General features: G+C 49.0%; 5 protein-coding genes across 5 annotated transcripts; all 5 read right to left on the bottom strand.

Moving 5' to 3' along the window:
* Nucleotides 1–5,925: 5,925 nt before the first annotated feature.
* Nucleotides 5,926–6,234, bottom strand: TrAtP1_003265 (uncharacterized protein; the record flags this gene model as incomplete). The annotated part of the gene is made up of 1 exon (XM_014087795.2): nt 5,926–6,234. One exon carries the CDS (start codon nt 6,232–6,234, stop codon nt 5,926–5,928), a length of 309 nt encoding a protein of 102 aa, XP_013943270.2.
* A 385-nt stretch (nt 6,235–6,619) lies between these two features.
* Nucleotides 6,620–9,869, bottom strand: TrAtP1_003264 (uncharacterized protein; the record flags this gene model as incomplete). Its single annotated transcript, XM_066111809.1, has 3 exons — nt 6,620–8,096; nt 8,150–8,962; nt 9,019–9,869. The coding sequence occupies 3 exons, from the start codon at nt 9,867–9,869 to the stop codon at nt 6,620–6,622; spliced, it is 3,141 nt and encodes a 1,046-aa protein (XP_065967888.1).
* A 660-nt stretch (nt 9,870–10,529) lies between these two features.
* Nucleotides 10,530–12,146, bottom strand: TrAtP1_003263 (uncharacterized protein; the record flags this gene model as incomplete). The annotated part of the gene is made up of 3 exons (XM_066111808.1): nt 10,530–11,435; nt 11,493–11,917; nt 11,981–12,146. The coding sequence occupies 3 exons, from the start codon at nt 12,144–12,146 to the stop codon at nt 10,530–10,532; spliced, it is 1,497 nt and encodes a 498-aa protein (XP_065967887.1).
* Nucleotides 12,147–12,844: 698 nt separating this feature from the next.
* On the bottom strand, nt 12,845–14,801 carry TrAtP1_003262 (uncharacterized protein). Its single transcript, XM_014087793.2, has one exon. It carries the CDS (start codon nt 14,643–14,645, stop codon nt 13,062–13,064), a length of 1,584 nt encoding a protein of 527 aa, XP_013943268.1. The 5' UTR covers nt 14,646–14,801; the 3' UTR covers nt 12,845–13,061.
* A 474-nt stretch (nt 14,802–15,275) lies between these two features.
* On the bottom strand, nt 15,276–18,098 carry TrAtP1_003261 (uncharacterized protein; the record flags this gene model as incomplete). Its single annotated transcript, XM_014087792.2, has 2 exons — nt 15,276–17,721; nt 17,788–18,098. 2 exons carry the CDS (start codon nt 18,096–18,098, stop codon nt 15,276–15,278), a joined length of 2,757 nt encoding a protein of 918 aa, XP_013943267.2.
* Between the last annotated feature and the right edge of the window lie 394 nt (nt 18,099–18,492).

The following is an 18,492-nucleotide window of genomic DNA, read 5'->3' as shown; positions in this document are numbered from 1 at the left end:
CTGCATGCGTGTAACGCTGGGCTAACTAGGAATATACGGCAAACAAGGATGGATATACATACTATATGTACACGCTCTATGTTTATCATTATTGTCATTTTATGTATATGGGCTTTGCTCCGTTGGTCTGTGAGAGGAAGAATTGTGCGAAAGAGGCATCTTGGCTACCTACCGAGTAGGGGCCAGGGGCCGGGGTGAGGAGGATCACAGCGGCCTGTCTTGTCACCTGTAATAAAGGAGCATCTCTCGTCAGGATGACATGCGCTGTGATATTATTGGTGCCCGGTATTATACTACTACTGCCTACTGTTGTCTATTACAGACACTTACATCTGGATGTATGTATGTCGAGGATTACACGCATAAATACATTGCATTAGTATAACACCAGGATAAGAAAAAGATGTATGCATAACGAAATCGTGCCTATAAGCAGCGGCGGCGCCGGCATCTCTCTCTTTTTTGTCTTTTTGACCTCATATCATGATGGGAAAAACAATTAACTTGAAACATATTTGGGTCCTTTTTTTTTTCGGCATTCAAGTTCCGAGCCTTTTTTTCCCAGAAAGAACCGAGTGTCATGTGCTGGGGGGTTGTGTCTTTTGATAGCATTCCTGATTTGGCCTTGGGGGCTGATCATGTCTCTGCACTTGTCTGCATAACCATCTGTACGCTGTACCTGTCATTCTATAATCTGCTTGTGCTACAAGTACGATTCAAAGGATTATTCCCCTTTGTAGTAGTATTATGCAGCATATGGATGCCTATCTAGTACTAGGTATTGCCTGAGTGACTCGGCAGCATCGATCATTGGATGCAAGGGTACGCAGGGCATATCTACCTGTTGGCAGCATCAAGTAAGCACACACACGGCTCAACTTACGAGGGGACCCGCAGCGTCTTTCGGTCTGCGGCGGGCGGAGCAACGGGCGGATTGGCGTGATGACAAAAGAGGACATGGCAAGAGAGGGCTAGGGCGATGTTATACTACATGTATGTATATAATAATGCACAGTAGGTACCTAGGATTTGAGAGCAGAAAAAGTGCGGGGAGGGACTTTGAGAAACGCAGGGATGCTATTTTCTTTTTTGGGCGTCGTAGATGTGTGTCTTGACAGCATGTCTCTCTTTGTTGTTTTCTTCTGTTTGTGTCGGCTAAGGGGAATTTACCAAGACAACGGGGTCCAACTGGGGAAGTCATCTGGGGGAAAATTCAGAATGGGTCTGAGACCTGCATATTGGCGGGAAGGCCTAAACCACACCCCCCTTGCTTGTTTCTTGTATTTTTTTTTTTTACTTGGGTCCGTTGTTAGGGTGTTTAGTTTTGATAAGGAGATAAAAAAGAATTATTTAGGGGTGTGTATAACAAACAACGAAGACAAAAAGAAACAATGCTACCTAGGCCTATTAGTATCAGAAAAGAAAAGCCACCTACGTGATGATACCAGGTGCTGCTTGTCTTGCTACGAGCAGGTGACAGACAGGGGGGGTTTGATAAGAATGGCCTGGGCTGGGACTGGGGCGACGACAAACAACGGAGCCTGGAGCTGACCCGACCGACTGGACATGGGGCAAAAAGGGAACATGGGGTGTTTTGGAAACTATGGAGGAAGAAGCAAGGGAACAAGAAGAAAAAGAGGAGAAAGAGAGAGAAGGGATGGGTGAGCCGTGTGCCGTGGCGGGGAGGCTCCGCAAATTGCAAAAAAAAGGGTCTCTTTGGTGATATGCTACCTCCTACTACCTACTACTACCTAGTATACTACCCAGTACAGTAGGTGACTCTCAGATTGCTTTTGCTCGGGGAGTTTTTGTTGATTCGTCTGGTGTTGAGGCAAGGACCGGGAATAAAAGGGACATGGGAGCATAAAAAGGATGAATGGGTGAAAGGGTGAATGGCAGCAGGTTGGCGGAGGCGGGAATGTGCCGAGTACGAGGCCCATGTGCCGAGCAGGACGGGATGATGCGCTCGATACATGCATACGGCGTAATGCAAGGTAGCATCAGGAGCGGTATATGGGTTGCATTTACAATAGGACTGCTACATAGTATGTCACTGGTAGTTGAATGTATACCTACTTGTAGATGTTTGCTTGGCAGCAGTTGAATCAAATACCATTACTGTAGTACTGTTTGTGGTACTAATGCCGAGCCGAGAGGAAGCGGGTGCGTGCATTGATCTGTGCCGTTGACGATGCTTGGCAAAGTCGCAAGTTTGGCCCATGACATAATGTGAGGATTCGGGCATCCATTCGCCTCATGCGTGTGCGCTCTTTTGATTGGCTGGGAAACTCGGTTGACGCTGTTTGTAAACAGCCCATGGTGGAAAAGGGTAGGATTGTATGGAAGTATGACCCTTTTGGTTTCAGCCACTCCAATGTCTTGTAGCATTTTTGCTCATGTGAGCGCTGCAGACTACATGCACGGGCTGTACAATGTATGTATGCGGTATACTTGGAGTAGTATGTGGTGGATCTGACGTACAGCGAACAACGAGAAACACCTTTGTTAGTTACTGCCGGCATTAAGAACGAATAGGACTTTTAATTGCTGGAAGAAATGGGCTCTTGTCAGATCTGAAACGCTCAGGTACCTGGTATCCAACGGACTTGGTACTCCGTATGCTAGCTGCGGGGTTGCCTTTGGCTGTCACTTGACGGATGTTACGCTGCTTACCTGTACGTTTTGCATCTCGGCTTTGGCGTAAGGCGATTTCCAGTTGAATCTCTAATAGTGGAGAGGGCCTTGATCCAATACCTCGATCTAGAACTCTGTGGTTAACCTGATGAAGAGACGACTGGTAGAGGACACAGCCTTGTAGGGGAATGTAAGTCCTGGGCTAGGCTTTGTTGATATTCGGTATAAAAGGGCAGACTCCAATACCGCTTGATGCTCTGACTACGGCGATTGGTTGCAACTAAGCTTAATTTTACATGGAATAGTCGATGCTAGTTTCCATGTCTTGCAGGCTACGGCGAGCAAATCATTTTACTTGGTGCGTGCTGCGTCGGCTATCACTATCACTATGACACAAAACGGAGGCCAGGCAGCACTAGGGAAATCGAATCGCCCGAGTAAAACAGCAGGGGAAATCGGGCAAGGCCGAAAGTAGATCCTGTAAGATGGCAGAGATGGACTATTGTGCTTGGCCTCATTTCGGGTAGTAATGTGAGCCGTGCTTTGCAAGTGCCGTCAGAACCAACATATACATGGACATACACAAGCGAGGTATTCTACTGCTGAAACTAGTAAGTTCCTTAAACCAATAAGGATAATCGTAAGATTTTGCCTTTTTTTCTTTTTTTTTCTTTCTTGGCGCAGAGAATGACTCGATCTATCTTCTTTCGACTCACTCCCCCGTTGCGAATCATGACCAGTTGGAAACGATGAGGCGTGAGCGATAGAGATGGAATCATTGGATCAGAGTCTTTTTTTCCTCCGAGGCGCAACTTTTACTAATAATGGATGATCCCGGGGTCGACTTGGACTAAATGAGCCATTCTAGTTAGATTCGATCATCTCCTTCTCTCAATAGCTTAGCTAGTGCTATTCGTTTCCGAGATAGCCAAGCTTTTATTTCTTACATGTAACAATCGAGTAAAAAAAAAAAAAACTGCCTCGCGATCTATTGCTTGTCTAAAGCTGAAGGAATATTGTCACTAGCAAAACAACTAGTACACTCGGTTATTTTGATAGAAGTGTGTGTAGTAGGTAGTATACGCCGTGATAGACGTGCATTACAATGGTGACAGAGCCATCGTAAGCGCCTCCCAGGGGGGGGGGTTGGAGCTGAAAAGCTGCCAGCTTGCGTATCCTTGCTGATGCCGACGGTTTAGTACCCATCCGTGTTAGCGACGGGATAGCCGGTGTCGATTCTCGGAGCTGGCTCCGCGTTGCTTCGGGTTTAGACAGGAAAAAAAACAATTTGAGCCTCTCCGTTCAGCTGGCATATCTGGGTGGATGGAGGCAGGGGCAAGTCATGGAAGATGCCTTGGCTCACGGCTTGGCGGAGATTCGGTACAAGTAAAATGAAAGGGTGTAAATCCCGCAGTTTTCAGGTCATGGTTTGTGCGGTATTGTACATGTTGGAGTCCTTTCTGTCCTCGCTTCACGACGTGATGCGAATCAACCCCGAGGGCTGTGCTGCCACGGCCAACGTCAACAACCCCCTGTATTGTTGAATGATATCCTACGGGTGCTACTCCGTGCTGCTACAGTACTATCGATACATGCGAGATTGAGCGATCCTTGGGTCCAGACTGCTGCTACGTAGTACAAGTATAATAACACCACGGTATTCCTACCCAATACTGCTACAAGTACTAGACAGGACAAGGGATGCTTCACCTGGTTCTACAATCAAAATGGCGTCATAAGGGTTGCGGCCCATGTCGACAAGGGACACGGAAATCAGGTTCCATCGAAGGGGGTTGCCTGGCTACCGGGCATTTGGATACCCAGATTCTCATTTCCCGGATCCTGAGATGGCCAGTGCTCTTGTTCTTGATCGTTTTCGACTGGGATTGGCGCGGTCTGGAACCGCTTGTCAACTCCTGGCCCGTGGAATCACACCACTTTGCATAACTGCGGACTCGGCAATCCAGAGGCCAGTCTGAGTCGCCGGCCTGTTGGTTGTGACTTGTTGAAGCTTGAGGCCATGGGTTGTGGCGGAGATAGGCCGAGAGCCAAAATTCCCCGATGGGTTGACGAGAGATCAGGGTTCTTGGATACGTGTACTGTAGCGGTTTTTGCAACGATACACGATACAGCCGGCCAGGTTTAGAATCCTACAATGAAATCTCCCACCCCTTTGGTAACGGTCCAATTAGTGTTGCGTAGAACTCACGTTTGTCTGCCTTTTTTCGTCGCGCCTCCGTTTATACATCGGCCGCGTGTCGTTGAAAATGGGGGTTGAATTTTCGGTGGCGGGATATACGGGGGTGGGCGCGCGGCGGATCGGGCATCGCGTTTATGGGGCAGTGGAGCGAAAGTAAATTCGGCGAAGAGAGAAAAAAAAAAGAAAAGTTCGGCCAATAAAGTAAAGAAGAAGAAAAAAAGGTACAGCTCGTTGGGATCTTGCTGGATTAGCTAATCGTGCGAAACCGTCCTTTGGTGTAGTTGAGGCTGTCGTGGGCTCTGTGGTAGGTGGCATTATCTGCAGAGAGCAATGATTTATATTCACCCAACAGTGTTTAAGGGATTCGTTGGGGGCAGTTATGTTTTTAACTAGCAGAATAATCAAGGAATCATTTTAGTCATGTAGTAGTAAGTATTAACAATTGCTACAGATGTTTCTTCTACTTGGTGCTGCTGCTATCCCATCACATTCTGACATTGCCATGGACCCTGACCCAGTACATACTGAAAACAATTTCATCGTATTAACTAAGCGGACAATGCACAGCTAAAAGCTAGCCGCGCTTGTGCATATCCTGCATCTCTCGTTATTCAGCAGACGCTGGGCCGAGTTTCTGCGCTTATCGGAATGTAGAATAACATACGACAACATACGACTTTGCGCGTATTCCCCATCTAGTTTCCTGTAGCGAGCGCAAAACAGAGCACTTATTTGTTGTTTTTGCCATCATCTAAAACTTTACGGGCAAGCCAGAGCAAGCAGTTGATCTACATCACTAACACCAGGTGGCTGTGTCGTATACATGTAGTATGGGTCACTAACGACGGTTGGGATATCCTGGTAGAGGCATATGAGGGGGAAAAAAACATGAGATACGACACAAGAGGACGCAAAAGTGAGCTCTACAATGGGAGCATTTTGCCTTTTTTTTTGCGTCACACTCCATCCTGATGAAACATTTGAGGCGTCTATTTGCGGGCTTGCCAGAGCGGCGAGTCGGATGATGCAGGTTTTGGTTGAGAAATCTGTTTTGTGCAGCTTGCATGCGTTTGTGAGCAACATCACGCGATTCAAGTGTCTGAGTCCGGAGGAAAGGAAAGCCGGATAAGTGTTGCGATAATGACTTGAAGAGAACATTTGCTTGGAGAGAAGAGAGGAGCAAAGACTGGGATTTGCAAATTTGCAACTGTCTGCTTTGGAGTGTTGGCTGATGAAGATGCTGTGGAGATGAATGATGCTGAGAGATGGGACTGCTTGTATAATGAAACTAGTATGCTTGCATGTGTCTCTGCTACAAAGACTGTGCATGCTTTGACTGCCTTTTGCCGAGCGAATATTGCAAGTATACTAGGCCTATGAGTAGGCAAGTTGTGATACATTAAATGGCAAAAGTAAAAACTATAGACATTTTATTTAGACAAGTTTATCCAGCTGTCATGCTTGACTGTTCAATATGATATGATTCCACTGTTTCACTCTATGCACCGAGATTCTTGTAATTATTGGATGCAATCGTATTGTCGTTATTGCTGCATGCGATATATATCGGATATCACATACAGTTGGAGCGGCTTCTATCCAAGGATGGATGAATGATCAATGAGTAAAGAGCGAAAAAATGACTTTCGACTCAAGCCAAACTTTTATAGTCTTGCCAATTTCCAAACATAGGTACCTACATAAACTTTACAATCTCAGATATGAACAAATACCATCAATCTTTTGTCTTGAGATTCCAACACAGCCCCTTCAGAAACAAGTCTTTTACGCCCACAAACGGCGGAATTTGGTGTCAAACTCCTCTCTCAAAATGGTGAATGCGTGGAGTACTCTAAGAAGACTGCCCTTTTGATATGCCCCAGTCGCTGCATAATCGTCTTGATCCTGGCTATACAGAGTGGCAGAAGACGGTGGCGTCTCAACACTGCTGCTCTCTCCATTAGGATCAGAGCTGGTGCCTTCATCCGCAGTGGCCATTTCTGCTTCACTCTCAAAGTCTTCAAAGTCTTCTTCTGAAGCCATCTCATTAGCATCCATCAAAATGGTGAGACTGCTAATGACGGTAGACAGCGTGCGAGAGAATTCTTTGAGGTGAAACCACACGTCTCCACGTCGAATACCGTTATCCCTCACCAGGACAGCCATGCTGCCGTGCTTGTAAAAGTCATACAGGTAAGCGTTAAACTCCACGTCTGTATCGTGTGGCCAGATGGGGATTGATGGGATGGCTGATTCTTCCAAGAATACATCTCCACGAACAGTCTGGCACAAATCATGAATTGTCTTGAAGTCATCTGCACTTCCAGACAGGGCAACAAAGGGAGATCTGACCATTCTGGAAGCCCCAGAATCGGCTGAAACCCAATGGACCGGCTCTTCTTGGCCTACTGCTGTTTGAGTGAACGGCAACACTCGATCCCTCTTGCCTTTCAGGCTATGGCTGACATACGACTGCACATATCTCTTGAATATAGAGAGAGTTTCTTCATTGTGTTGTAAAAGCAGAGTTTCAGCGTTCTGCGGCAGTGGCGGGAGAAATATGACAGACGAGGATGTTTTAGCAATCTCAACCATCCTTTTGGTGCGCTTGACTGGTACCCGAACAAATAGGTGTGACAACACTAACATCATCTCCAAAAGCACTCTATCGCGGTCTACATGTATGTCTGAACAAAGCGCATGGAAATAACCACCACTCAAGAGCGAGTGAAAGGCAAACACTGCATTCTCCATAAAGTATAAGTGGCCTATTATACTGGCGAAATTGATAGGGATGCCAGTGGCCGAAAGCAAATCCTGTCTCCGAAGGTATTCGATGGAAAATCGGACATGATGCTTGATCGACATCTCTGATTCCGGTCCGCCGAGATATAGACGTGTCTGAGATAGCAATGATTTGACCATGTTCACCGCGAAATCGCAATTGCCAGATCCGTGAAGTAATGAAAATAATCGGAGGATAAGCGTTGTAGATATGGGAAACTGTCCATTGAGGCCCGGGAGCCGCGCCGACATGATTTCATATACGCGTTCTCGTGGTATTCTGCTGAACACGACATTGCCAAGAAGATCAAAGCCTCTGCGACCGGCACGACCTGAAGCCTGCCTGAAGTTTTGAGCCGTGAGGAATACAGAATCGCCATGGAAGATGACTGTCTTGCAAGGCATGTTGATACCAAGAGCAAGCGTGCCAGTTGCAGCAACCAGCCTCAAGTACCCTTTACGAAACATAACCTCGACCCTAGCACGAAGCTGTCAGCAGATTGCCTTTGATAAAGGATATGTTCAACTTACGTTTGGCGATACTGTCGGTTCAGACTGGCATGGTGCACGCCAAGGCCGCGTCCAAGAGCCTCCAGCAGCCACGGTGCAACCTGGCCTCGCAGCGACGAGATCATTTCAACCACCTCAGACATTTGCATCTTCTTCGTGTCTGCAAAGTTGAACTGCTCCAACGGATCATTTGGCTTGAAGCTCTCCCAAGGACTAATGTCGGCGCTTGCCTCCTCGCGCAGCTGCTCTAGCTTGGAAACCCTGGAGCCATCGCTGGCGTCGCCTTTGTTTCGCTGGACCGGCTTCTTCTTCTGTCGAAGGCTTTCGGATTTTTTCCACGCCTCAAAATCTTTTAATTTCTGGGTCCACGTAGGTGACTTTTCCTTCCACTCCTGTTCGGCCCCGACTAGCCTCATAAGCATCAGCTTCATAATAAGCTCACATCCATGAGTATCATAGTGGAATATGAGAGCGGGTAGAGCACCTTGGCTATACAGATCGACGGCCAAATTGAAGAGGCTTTCCAAATCGTCAACGCGCTTAACGCCAATATTGGAAGACAAAGCCCTTGCATTAGTCCAACGTGGCTCGAGAGAGCTTCTTATATCCTGAAACGCCGAGCCTGGTGTCTCTATGATGCGCCGAAGTGCTTGTTTGAGCTCCGTCTCCAACCGAAGGACGTCCGACTTGGTTATCGTCTCGGGGAGAATGGTAGAGGGGTCGGGAACCCCAAGCTTGGCGATTTCTTCATCTGAGAGCACTTTCTTTATACTCTTCCACAGATGGAGACAGTCTCTCGCCTCCAGAGAAAGATCATCGAGCGCTGTACGAGCCCTAAAGAAAAAAAAGTTAATAACTCCAATCTGTCCAAGTAGTTGCAAGATACATACCTCTCAGTCAAAGCTGCTACAGGATGAATAAACTTGAGACTGGTACAACAGTCTTCACCTTCGTCTAGTCCGGGAACAGGAAGCAATTGATTGTGACGAAGCCCCTGGAATGGCTCGCGCTCTTGGGGTACGTGCATAAATTTTCGGAGATCCGAATATCGCGCCGTATGCACAATGAAGTCGAGCTTCAGGCCCTTACTCCGCTGTACCTGCGACAGCCATTCCCGGAAGGGCTCAGGATTTCCAATTGTTGCCGAGAGGGCAATCACTGGACACGGAGCCGCTAGAAGCAGCTGTTCCCATACAACGCCGTCGGCATCCTGACCGATACAATGAACTTCATCAAAGATGATTCTCTTGATACGTCTGGACCAGGCATTGGGCCCTTTGGCATTTGTTGGTGCCAATAGCAATATCTGGAGCATATGCGGGACAGTCACCAATATTTGACATCCTGTTGGGTTTTGGATTCTGTAATCACGAGTGTATATGGCCCAAACAGATTTTCCTTCTCTATTTTTGTAAGACTTGGTGAAGCGAGCTCCAACTTCGGCGGCAATCTGGTTCACGAGGGCTTTGGTCGGTGCAACGTAAACTAGAACCCCCTCGTCGCTCTCTTCAAGTATTTTTTTCATCGCATAGAACGATATGAACGTTTTACCCGCAGATGTTGGTGCAATAACAAGGAGACTGTTATTGGCATCAATTGAATCGAGGACCTTGCGCTGCCAGCCGTCGGGTTCAAACAGCACCCTTTTCTTTTCGTCTGGCTGAGAGTCGAATCTTCGATCCATATAGGGGGCCGCGTATTCGAGCTGCATCTCGCGATAGTTTGGCATGATCTTCTTCATGCTCTTAAAGGAGTGATAGTCAAATTTGAAAGACAACTCTTGTGTCTGATTGCCGATTTCGAGCAAAGGGAATGGTATCGCAAGATAGCTGGTCAACTTCTGCACTGCCTGATTCACTGTCTTGGAGACTTTGGCGGCCTGTATTTCTTGAAGCCATTTCCAGATAAGCGCAATCAAGTATGATTCTGTGTTTCTATGAGTTAGCGTGGTATTGTGCAGTTTGAAATAGTCTATTCATTCTTACTCTCTGATCTTGCTTCTGGTCGAGCCTTTGCCCACAACTGCGCGAGGATATGGCAGAGATAAAGGTGCACTTCGTAACCCAATGCCGTGTTGTCGTCTTTGGTTCTCTCTGTCAGGAATACCAGAGTTTTGAGATATCGAGCAAGCAGATCGTGCTCTTTTTCAAGCTCTCGACATGTCTTATTCCAAAGTGCGGTAGTATTGTCTCGCTTGGTGGAATCTTTCTGCAATCGAACCTCCTCCGCGGCTCTCAATGCATTCTCTTTGCCACCGGGCTTATTTCCATGCCGTCCTGGCTTCTTAGATTGAGACTTTTTCTTCTCCTTGTCTTTATTCGCCTTTTCAGTATTCGCAATTGCCTTCTTGTTTTTGGGGTTGCTTGTCGCTGCGTCTTTCTTCACGACAATAGCCTCCGGGTCAAGGAGTTTTCCCTTTGCATTTGTCAGACTCGCAGAATATGCCACGATGCTGGCCAAAAGCGTTTGTCTTCTTTTTTCTCGCGAAGAAACCAAGTTGTTCGATTTTTCTGGTTGGTAGAAGCGGCTTTGTGTTATGCCAATGGTGGAGGTCTTCAAAGACAGCTTTAGAAGATTTGTCTTGTATGCCTTGACTCTCTTTCAACTTGATATCTTGGAGAAAATCGTTGAGTACAGGGTGGCTAAATGGCAAAGCCGAGACCTGCACACCATTCGAGTCCCTCAAAAGTGGCTCATCCTCCGAATAGATAAGCTTGGGCAGTTGCTCTGAGAAATTTCCATCGGCTCCTGAACAGAACACTGACCAAAGATGTCGCCAAGTCTGAATGATGGGATCCGGAAGCCACTTTGAAGCCCGCAGAGTCTCAAGAATGAAGTGAAACAAGGAGCCATCAATGGCATCAAACAGATCCCAATTCTCGTCAGCCACGTTCAACTTGGTCATCCATTCGTCCTTTTCCAGCAATGCCCATGACATTTCAATGACCTGACGCAGGAATTCGGTGTCTTCAGGGTGTGAATGGCATCGTTGTGAGCCGACCCAATGCTGACGCTCAAGCAATGTGCAGTGTTTGAGTACGGCAAGATGAAGTAAGAATGCCTGAACTTTTTCTTGCATATCAAGATATTGTCCATTTATCAAGCCATCCTCTTGCACACGAAGCAGAGAAAGGCAAGCAGCTATGCCCAAACGTTCTCGAACGGTTAGATCTTGATACTCAGTGCTCAAAGGCTGTACAAGGTTATCCTTTGGGTCAAACAATGGAGTAAATGGCGAGTCGCGCTCCTTTTTGACCGGAACTGGCCTAAGAGGCGCGGGCGATCTGCTCAGCAAGGGAGCGTATGCCTGGGAAAAGACGCACATTAGTACCTCGAATTCGCACAAAAGGGAGATCAACCTTACTTTTGAGCTTTTCCACTCCAGAGCGTTGATTACGGCTACATTCTTGCCACGCGAGATCAGGCGGCGTATGGTATACCGCAATGCGACCGTATCTTTGACGTCGTCTGATTCGATCCCGTCATGGCACAGGACGAAATGGATGGGCAAGCCTTGGAGATATTCCTCAAACTCGGTACTGGACAATAAATCAAACTCCAAAACAGATGCTCTGGCGCCATTTTCTGCGCATTTCCGCGCGTGTCTTTGGAGATGCTTGATGATGACTGTTCTTGCCAACTGATATTTATACTCGAAGCCCGATTGGTAAGGGACACAAAGATCTCTTAGATTTCGAAAGAAGACGATATCAAAGTCGCAGCCTCTCTTCTGGAAGTTGCTGAGAAATCGTTCGACAAAGTATACGGCGTGAAGCAGCTGGAATCCATCTATTTGGACTATTGTCAGCCGCCTGAAACTCCTCTGAAGACCTTCTGCACCTCCATACTCACCCTGAAAATTAGCCGGCGATTCTTCAAGACAGTAGCGAATTAGCGATTCTCCATGGATGATAAATGGCTCTTTTCCGGCAATATCGCCGATCAGATCGACTTTGGGGGCCCAGAGGTGGGTGTACCAGATGCGCAGGGCGCTTTCTGGGGTTTCTGGAGGGTCCATGGCAGGATACGAATGGTGATGGTATTGATCTCTTGATATAGATAAATAAAAGAAAAGAGATGGCCGATATTAGAAGTAGTCAAAATGTATCAGCACACTTCGATGCCTGACTCTCCAGATGAAGTTGACGTTGATGCAGCAGATTCTTTAATGTTGGGTCAAATCAAAAGCATGGAAAAAGAAAAGAATGAGCGAATATAGAGATGGGGGGAGAAAAACAAGAAATAAACAAAAATATAGCCCCCAGGAATTCCTGAGAAATGACAGATGCAAATGATTCGAGGTCGCATTGCTAGGTGGGAGGCCTACCACCACAGCTGCCTGCTGGCCGCCCACAGCAACGCCATGTTATGCACGCACCGTTTCAGCCTCGCGGCCCAATCTCGAAACTGCGACGGTATTGGCTGGATTTATTTCAACCATTTTTTTACAAAAGATTTTATCACTCCTGTTTCTTTTACCGTCGCCAAGGTACCAATGCTAAACTACCTACAGGGCGTCTTAATTGTGAGGACGCATGTGTAACTAGCCATACCTACTAGTATTTGTAAATAAAAAGCTTGTCACTCATGTACTTATTCATCCATATATATATTACGTATCTGCCAGGAAATCTATATACTGGATCATTATTTTCTGCCCCAAATGCTTTACAATCGCTTGTAAGTCAATGTGAAAAAAAACACGATCTCGTTCTACTTGCTCAATATCTTCACATTGCATTAACGTATCTATAAGCTCGATAGAACAAAATAATACAACAAAAAAAGTTCCCAGATTTTGATATATACGAACAGTCATCCTTTAACCTTTTGAGAATGATGCCGCCCAAAAAAAACGCCAGACAATTACCAAAAATGCTTCCAACCACCTCTCGTCCCTCCTCGCCTCACACAAGCTCATTTTCCCCCGTCTTCATACAGCACTCATCATTAAGCTCTCCAACATACCTCCACTCTGACAAGCTATCTGCGCCCTCTCAACCTCGAGCTTGACTCTCCTGTGCAGAGTCCTGAAGCCCTGATGCAGCTCCGCTGACGCGCCAACGTATTCGGCATACAGATCCAGCAGCTGAACACCGACTTCCACGCAGATGCTCACGTAGCGAGGGTCGCAAATGTGTCCGCACACCCATTTCAGCACGGGCTCCACGCTCTGCTCGTCGCGGTTCTCCAGCGCATCTCGGATGGCGCTGCGATGACGAAGCGCAAGCAGCAGTGTTAGGACGTTTAGGGGGGAGTACTCAGACGATGAACGGTCAATGACCTGGTCGAGGGCCTTGGAATAGCGGGCGTGGCGAAGGTCGGCTTGCCACGGTCTCTCCTTCTTCTTATTAGGGCGGCCCTGATTGGCAATGACAACGTCGGCACTCTCGCCGAGCAGATCCAGACGCTTGGTGGCTTCGACGCGGCGTTTGCGCTTCTGCTTCTGCGCATCGAGGGAGTCAATTGTGCCGGCAACGAGCGCCTGCATTTCCTTCTCGCGCTCACGATGGCGCGCGGCCTCAGTACCGGTAAGTCGTGTGCGAACGCTGAGCACGCCGGACTGCATGCCGACTGCGAGATGGCGATCGTCGTCTGAGGAATCGTTGGAGGGGATGACGCAGACTGACAGGATGGGGGCTTGGTACTTGATGCTGTTGACAACGTTCCATCCTGTCGTTTCAAACATCTTGACATGGCCTTCTAAACTACCAGTGACGAGACGGCGGCCGCCAGAGGCAAGGCTCATAGAGGTAACTGTCTTCTGGTGATTTGTGATGAGATGTAGTGGTCGTGCAGCGACCAGATCGAGAACGCTGACAGCATTGCCGGCGGCCGCCAAAACAGTCGTTCCAGTCGGCAGAGGAAGCACACTCTCGACGGGAGCGGCGTGCTTAAACGTCATGACGGCAGAGTTGTTGCCCGTTCGCGGATCCCACAGCTTAACCGTGGAGTCGTAACTTCCAGACACCACCATGTTCGCCATCGTGCCCGGCATGAAGCTTCCAGTCCGCACGTAATCCGAGTGGCCCACAAACGTGCTCGTCGGCTCGCTGCTGGGCAAATCCCACAGTCTAACTGTCTTGTCGTCGCTCGTACTCAGCAGAGTAGTCAGTTCCACGGGCGAGAACTTGGTCGTCCACACCGGCTGCTTGTGATCCAGCCACGTCCTCAGGATAGCCCGCGACCCCACGTCAAACACCTGTATCCTGCCCGTATCGTCTCCCGCCACCAGAACGCGGCCGTCCCGGCGAATCTCTCCGCTTCGTGCCACATCACTAAACCGGGTGATTGTCTTGAGCAGCTTCCGGCTGCGGGTCGAGTAGATCTGCACACGGGTGCCCGTCGTCACGGCAAATGAGTCGCTGTTGCTTGAGACGTGCGTGATGGGGAAATTGGTCGGCGAAGGAATCAAAAGAGGGTTCTTGAACGACTTCCAGTAACGCTGCTCTGCCGTCATGGGCGCGGGGCCAGACGCGAGCTTGACCCTCGGCAGGGGCGCCACTTGTGAGGCCATTGTGATTTATCTCTTCGACCGACCGAGATTTCGCCGCAGATGCCTTAGTATGGTGCTGTTGTATGGTTGAAAAATCGCTTTTTTGGTGGTTGATCACGATCCTTTGTGTCTCCAAAATTCGATTGACAAACGATCGAAATAGCAGTGCAGTGAGGTTGGCAGCTAGGCTCGATTTTTTTTTTCTGCCAGCGATAAGCAAGCATTAGGCGATTAGATAAGATTTAATGGCGGAAAAGATACCGCGGGGCGGGTGAAGCCATGCCTAGTGAAGGCTAGCTTGCATCTAAAGGCGCTAAACAAAACGTACATGCTGCCTCAGCAACGGAATACAGCATCTCGATGTCTTAATCACAGAGTAGAATAAATCTACGGAACGATGCAGTATTTTATCCATCAATTTGTATTCATTTCTAAGGTACCTATACCAACACATGACTTCATATATGAAATCCATTTCATCAGAATACATGAAAAGAAAAAAAAATGAAGTGAAAAGAAGAAAGAAAACCGAACGTCATCCTATATCGCAGATAATTCCAGAAATGCCAATCCTAAATTTCACCCAATACCGATTGATATGATTTCGAATTCATCCAATACTCGTACAAAACAGTTAATAGATCAAAATGGTTAGTATCCACCTCGGCGTCTAGAACGCCCCGTGCCAATGTCAATCGATTGCATTTCCTGAATCAGGGCCATATCTTCTGCTCCTCCGTTGGCGCCACTCATAATGGGGAGTGGTACCTTGGCTGGGATGGGGGGTCCCTGATTGCCACCGTTGTATTTGGGCGCGTAATTTTCACTTGGATAATCCCACGCGCCAGCGCGTGATCGAGATGAACCGTATTGATTTGGTCCAATCTGAAAGTTATCTGGCGCCATAGATGTGAGGGGGTTAGGGGCCGATGTTGTTGGCCCCATTGAATGGCGCATAGCCTTCTTTTGTAGTCGCTGCCGTCCACCTTGCGCGGGGGGAGGAGGAGCACGAGGCCCCTCTGTAAATCCGTAGGCGTTAGATGGTACTACCGCTTGCGAAGTTCTCGCCATGCTTATTCGCAGGGGTCTTCGGCCGCTGGGAGGCATTGGCTGCGCTCCGGAAAGAGCTGGCCTTGCTCGCGCGGGCTCTTGAGAAGGCTTTGGTTCGGGCTCGGGAGCCCAAGATTCCACTGGTAGATGATCAGATGGATCGATTTCTCGACCATCTGGGGTCACAATTTTGGAGGGAGGATCCGATGCATCAACTCCTGGGGATCCATCTCTAGAAGATGCCCCAGGGTTGAAGGCGTCGTAAGAATCAGGACCAAAAGGAATATCAGAATGTCTCCTATGGTCAGAACGAAGGGGGGAAGGGCTGACCGACTTGCGTCGGATCCTGTGTTGGGGATTAGGGGAAGGATCTCGATATCCCTGAGCCTGCGCCTGCGGATCCGGCCCACCGGAATAGTTACCCGATCTTCGCCTGTCGTATGATTCATACGCCTGCGGTGAGGTACCATATGGCGGTTCGTGTGAGGGCGGCGGCGGCTCACTTCCATGGCGGCTTCGGACAGAAGCGTGTACTATTTGATTGTTGTATTGGCCATCGTGGCGCCTGTCTTCATATGCTCTGTTGGACATCTCCTGAGCCATAGTAGGGTCTACCCCCGGAGCCAAAGAGGGTGGCAAGGCAGGCAGCCCGTAGCTTGGAGAGCTCTGGATATAGGTAGTCTCGTACTCGCGCTGTTGACTAGGGCTAGGGCGTTGGCTTTGACTGCTATAGCTATACTGTGAAATTTGTCCAGGGCTCTCGGTATAGTCTCTAGCCGACAGGGGAGATATTGAATCTTGATTCCGGGGCTGCTCTTGATACGGAGGATAGGCTCCGGGAGATTGACCCATATAACCAGGAGATCCTCCTCCCGGAGAGTGGCTGAGATTCGTGGATGCGGGGATCGGGGCGTTGTTAAAAACCTCATCCAGCGGGACGATTCTCGAACTGTTGCGGCGATCCCTGTTCCGCATGGAGCCGGGTGGTGATTCTGGGACGTCCTCTACAGTGGGTTGCATGGAGCGATACTGAGCGTCGTAAGCATCGTAGGAGTTGAGTGGCTCGTATGTAATAGCTCTTTGGATAGGTGGCTGTGCCGCCATGGCCGGGTCGTAAGCTCGGAACTGTGGGCGGCCAGGATAATTTGGGGTAGAGTTTCTATGAGCCTCGTTCTTCAAAACATCAGATCTCATGGATACGGGTGGAAGGCCCCTCTGCGGCGATTCATCGCCTCTCCGCTGCATGCGTTCTTGGCTGTTGCTATGCCGTGACCGGTGAGCCGGCGGCGGAGGAGCTGCTTGGCGGGGTTCGCCAAGAGGAGAGAATGGCGCCGCCTCATCTGACGGAGTCATATCATAAGGCTCACTCGAAAGCGAGTAGCCACTGCCGCGGGGATCTTGCTGCTCATATGGTGAGACGGGTATCTTTTGGCTGTAGCCTTCTCTCTCTCTCGTGTACGAGTCCTGCCGTGTCGGGCGAGGCTGGCGAGGCCCCTCAACACGGCCTGAGCCGGAATGACTGGGTGAATGAGAAAAATGGTCTGCATGACGGGATCGAGTGCTCCCCTGTGGAGTACCGTACTCGGCAGTTTCGTGAAGAGAGCTTGTAGAACCGTATGGCGAGTGTGAGCTGATCTTGCCAGGAGATCGGTGAGGAGACTGATAGTCTGATGGAGATGGGACATTGGCGGTAACTTCGCCAGTGACAGGATCGGTCGGTAGAGGACGCCTTTTCACAGGCTCCTTGCGCTTAGGCGGCGAGCCCTCATGCTCAGCACCCATAGACTGCCTTGTTCTGACAGCAGGCTTGTCGGGCTTGGGGCGAGAATCATAGTACGTGATTTCGAGTCGGATTTCCCCCGCATACTTGCCGCGGCATGTCAAAGTCTGCCATACGTCGTTCTGGCCTCCTCCAGCAATGATGATGCCCTTGAGATCGATCCAGGCCTCTCCGATGAGATCCGTTTTCTTGTCGTCAGTGAAGACGGAGACCTTGAGCTGGTAGTAGTCGGCCGAATCATGCACTGTAAATCGCAGCTCTTGGTCCCTGCAGATACAAAGTCAGCGAGCGCTCCTTGGCCCAGAGGGCATCGGATAGGCTGGGAAAGCTTACCATTTAGGAGTCTGTCCGCCTCTGACATCCGTTGCCGTCTTCTTGGCCTCTTTGCCGAGTCTCGCAGCGCAATAGGGATCCTGCTTGCCTATGGTCTTGCGGTTGGGCAAGTTCTTTGCGCGGTCGACAACGGCAACGAGCGTGCCAATGATAGGTCCGTCAACACTCATGTCGGCGAAGAGTCCTGCCGTGTGCGGGCCATTCACAGCAAACTGTTTGGAGGCGGCAGACATGACTATGGTAGGTTGAAGCAGGCTCGCAAGAGCGCTGCCTCGAGTGCCTCTTGGGTGCAGGTTGGAGACTTGATCCATGTTATTTGTTTACATCGGCTGAAAGGCAGGTATGCTTAGCGTATGGCGATCAGCGACGCTCGGGATTGGGCGCCACCATTAAGCTTTTGCGAGAGGCTGGGTCAGACGATGACGACAGCAAAGACAATGCAACGGGACGGAATCGGCGGTCAACAGAGACAATGTCAGAATAAAAAATGAAAAAGAGAGAGAGAAGAGAGGCGAAGAGAAGAGAGAAAATAGCCGCATGCTAGTTTATGGCCATGGCAATGCAGAAGTTTAAAAGAAGAGGCTTGTGCCGCAGTCGGAAAGTTATTCTAGCTAACACCTACATGTACTAAACTAGCGACCGCCAAGGGAGCTGCACAGCGCTCAGCTTTGTTGATGCAGCGGGCCTGCCAGGGACTGCAGCGGT

The sequence above is a fragment of the Trichoderma atroviride genome, chromosome 2 (genome assembly GCF_020647795.1).
Source record: "Trichoderma atroviride chromosome 2, complete sequence".
NCBI lineage: Eukaryota > Fungi > Ascomycota > Sordariomycetes > Hypocreales > Hypocreaceae > Trichoderma > Trichoderma atroviride.
This window is presented reverse-complemented; position numbering and strand designations above follow the sequence as displayed.

Coding starts and splice junctions, on each gene's coding strand:
- TrAtP1_003262 (XM_014087793.2), bottom strand. CDS start 14,645: ATGGCCTCACAAGTGGCGCCCCTGCCGAGGGTCAAGCTCGCGTCTGGC.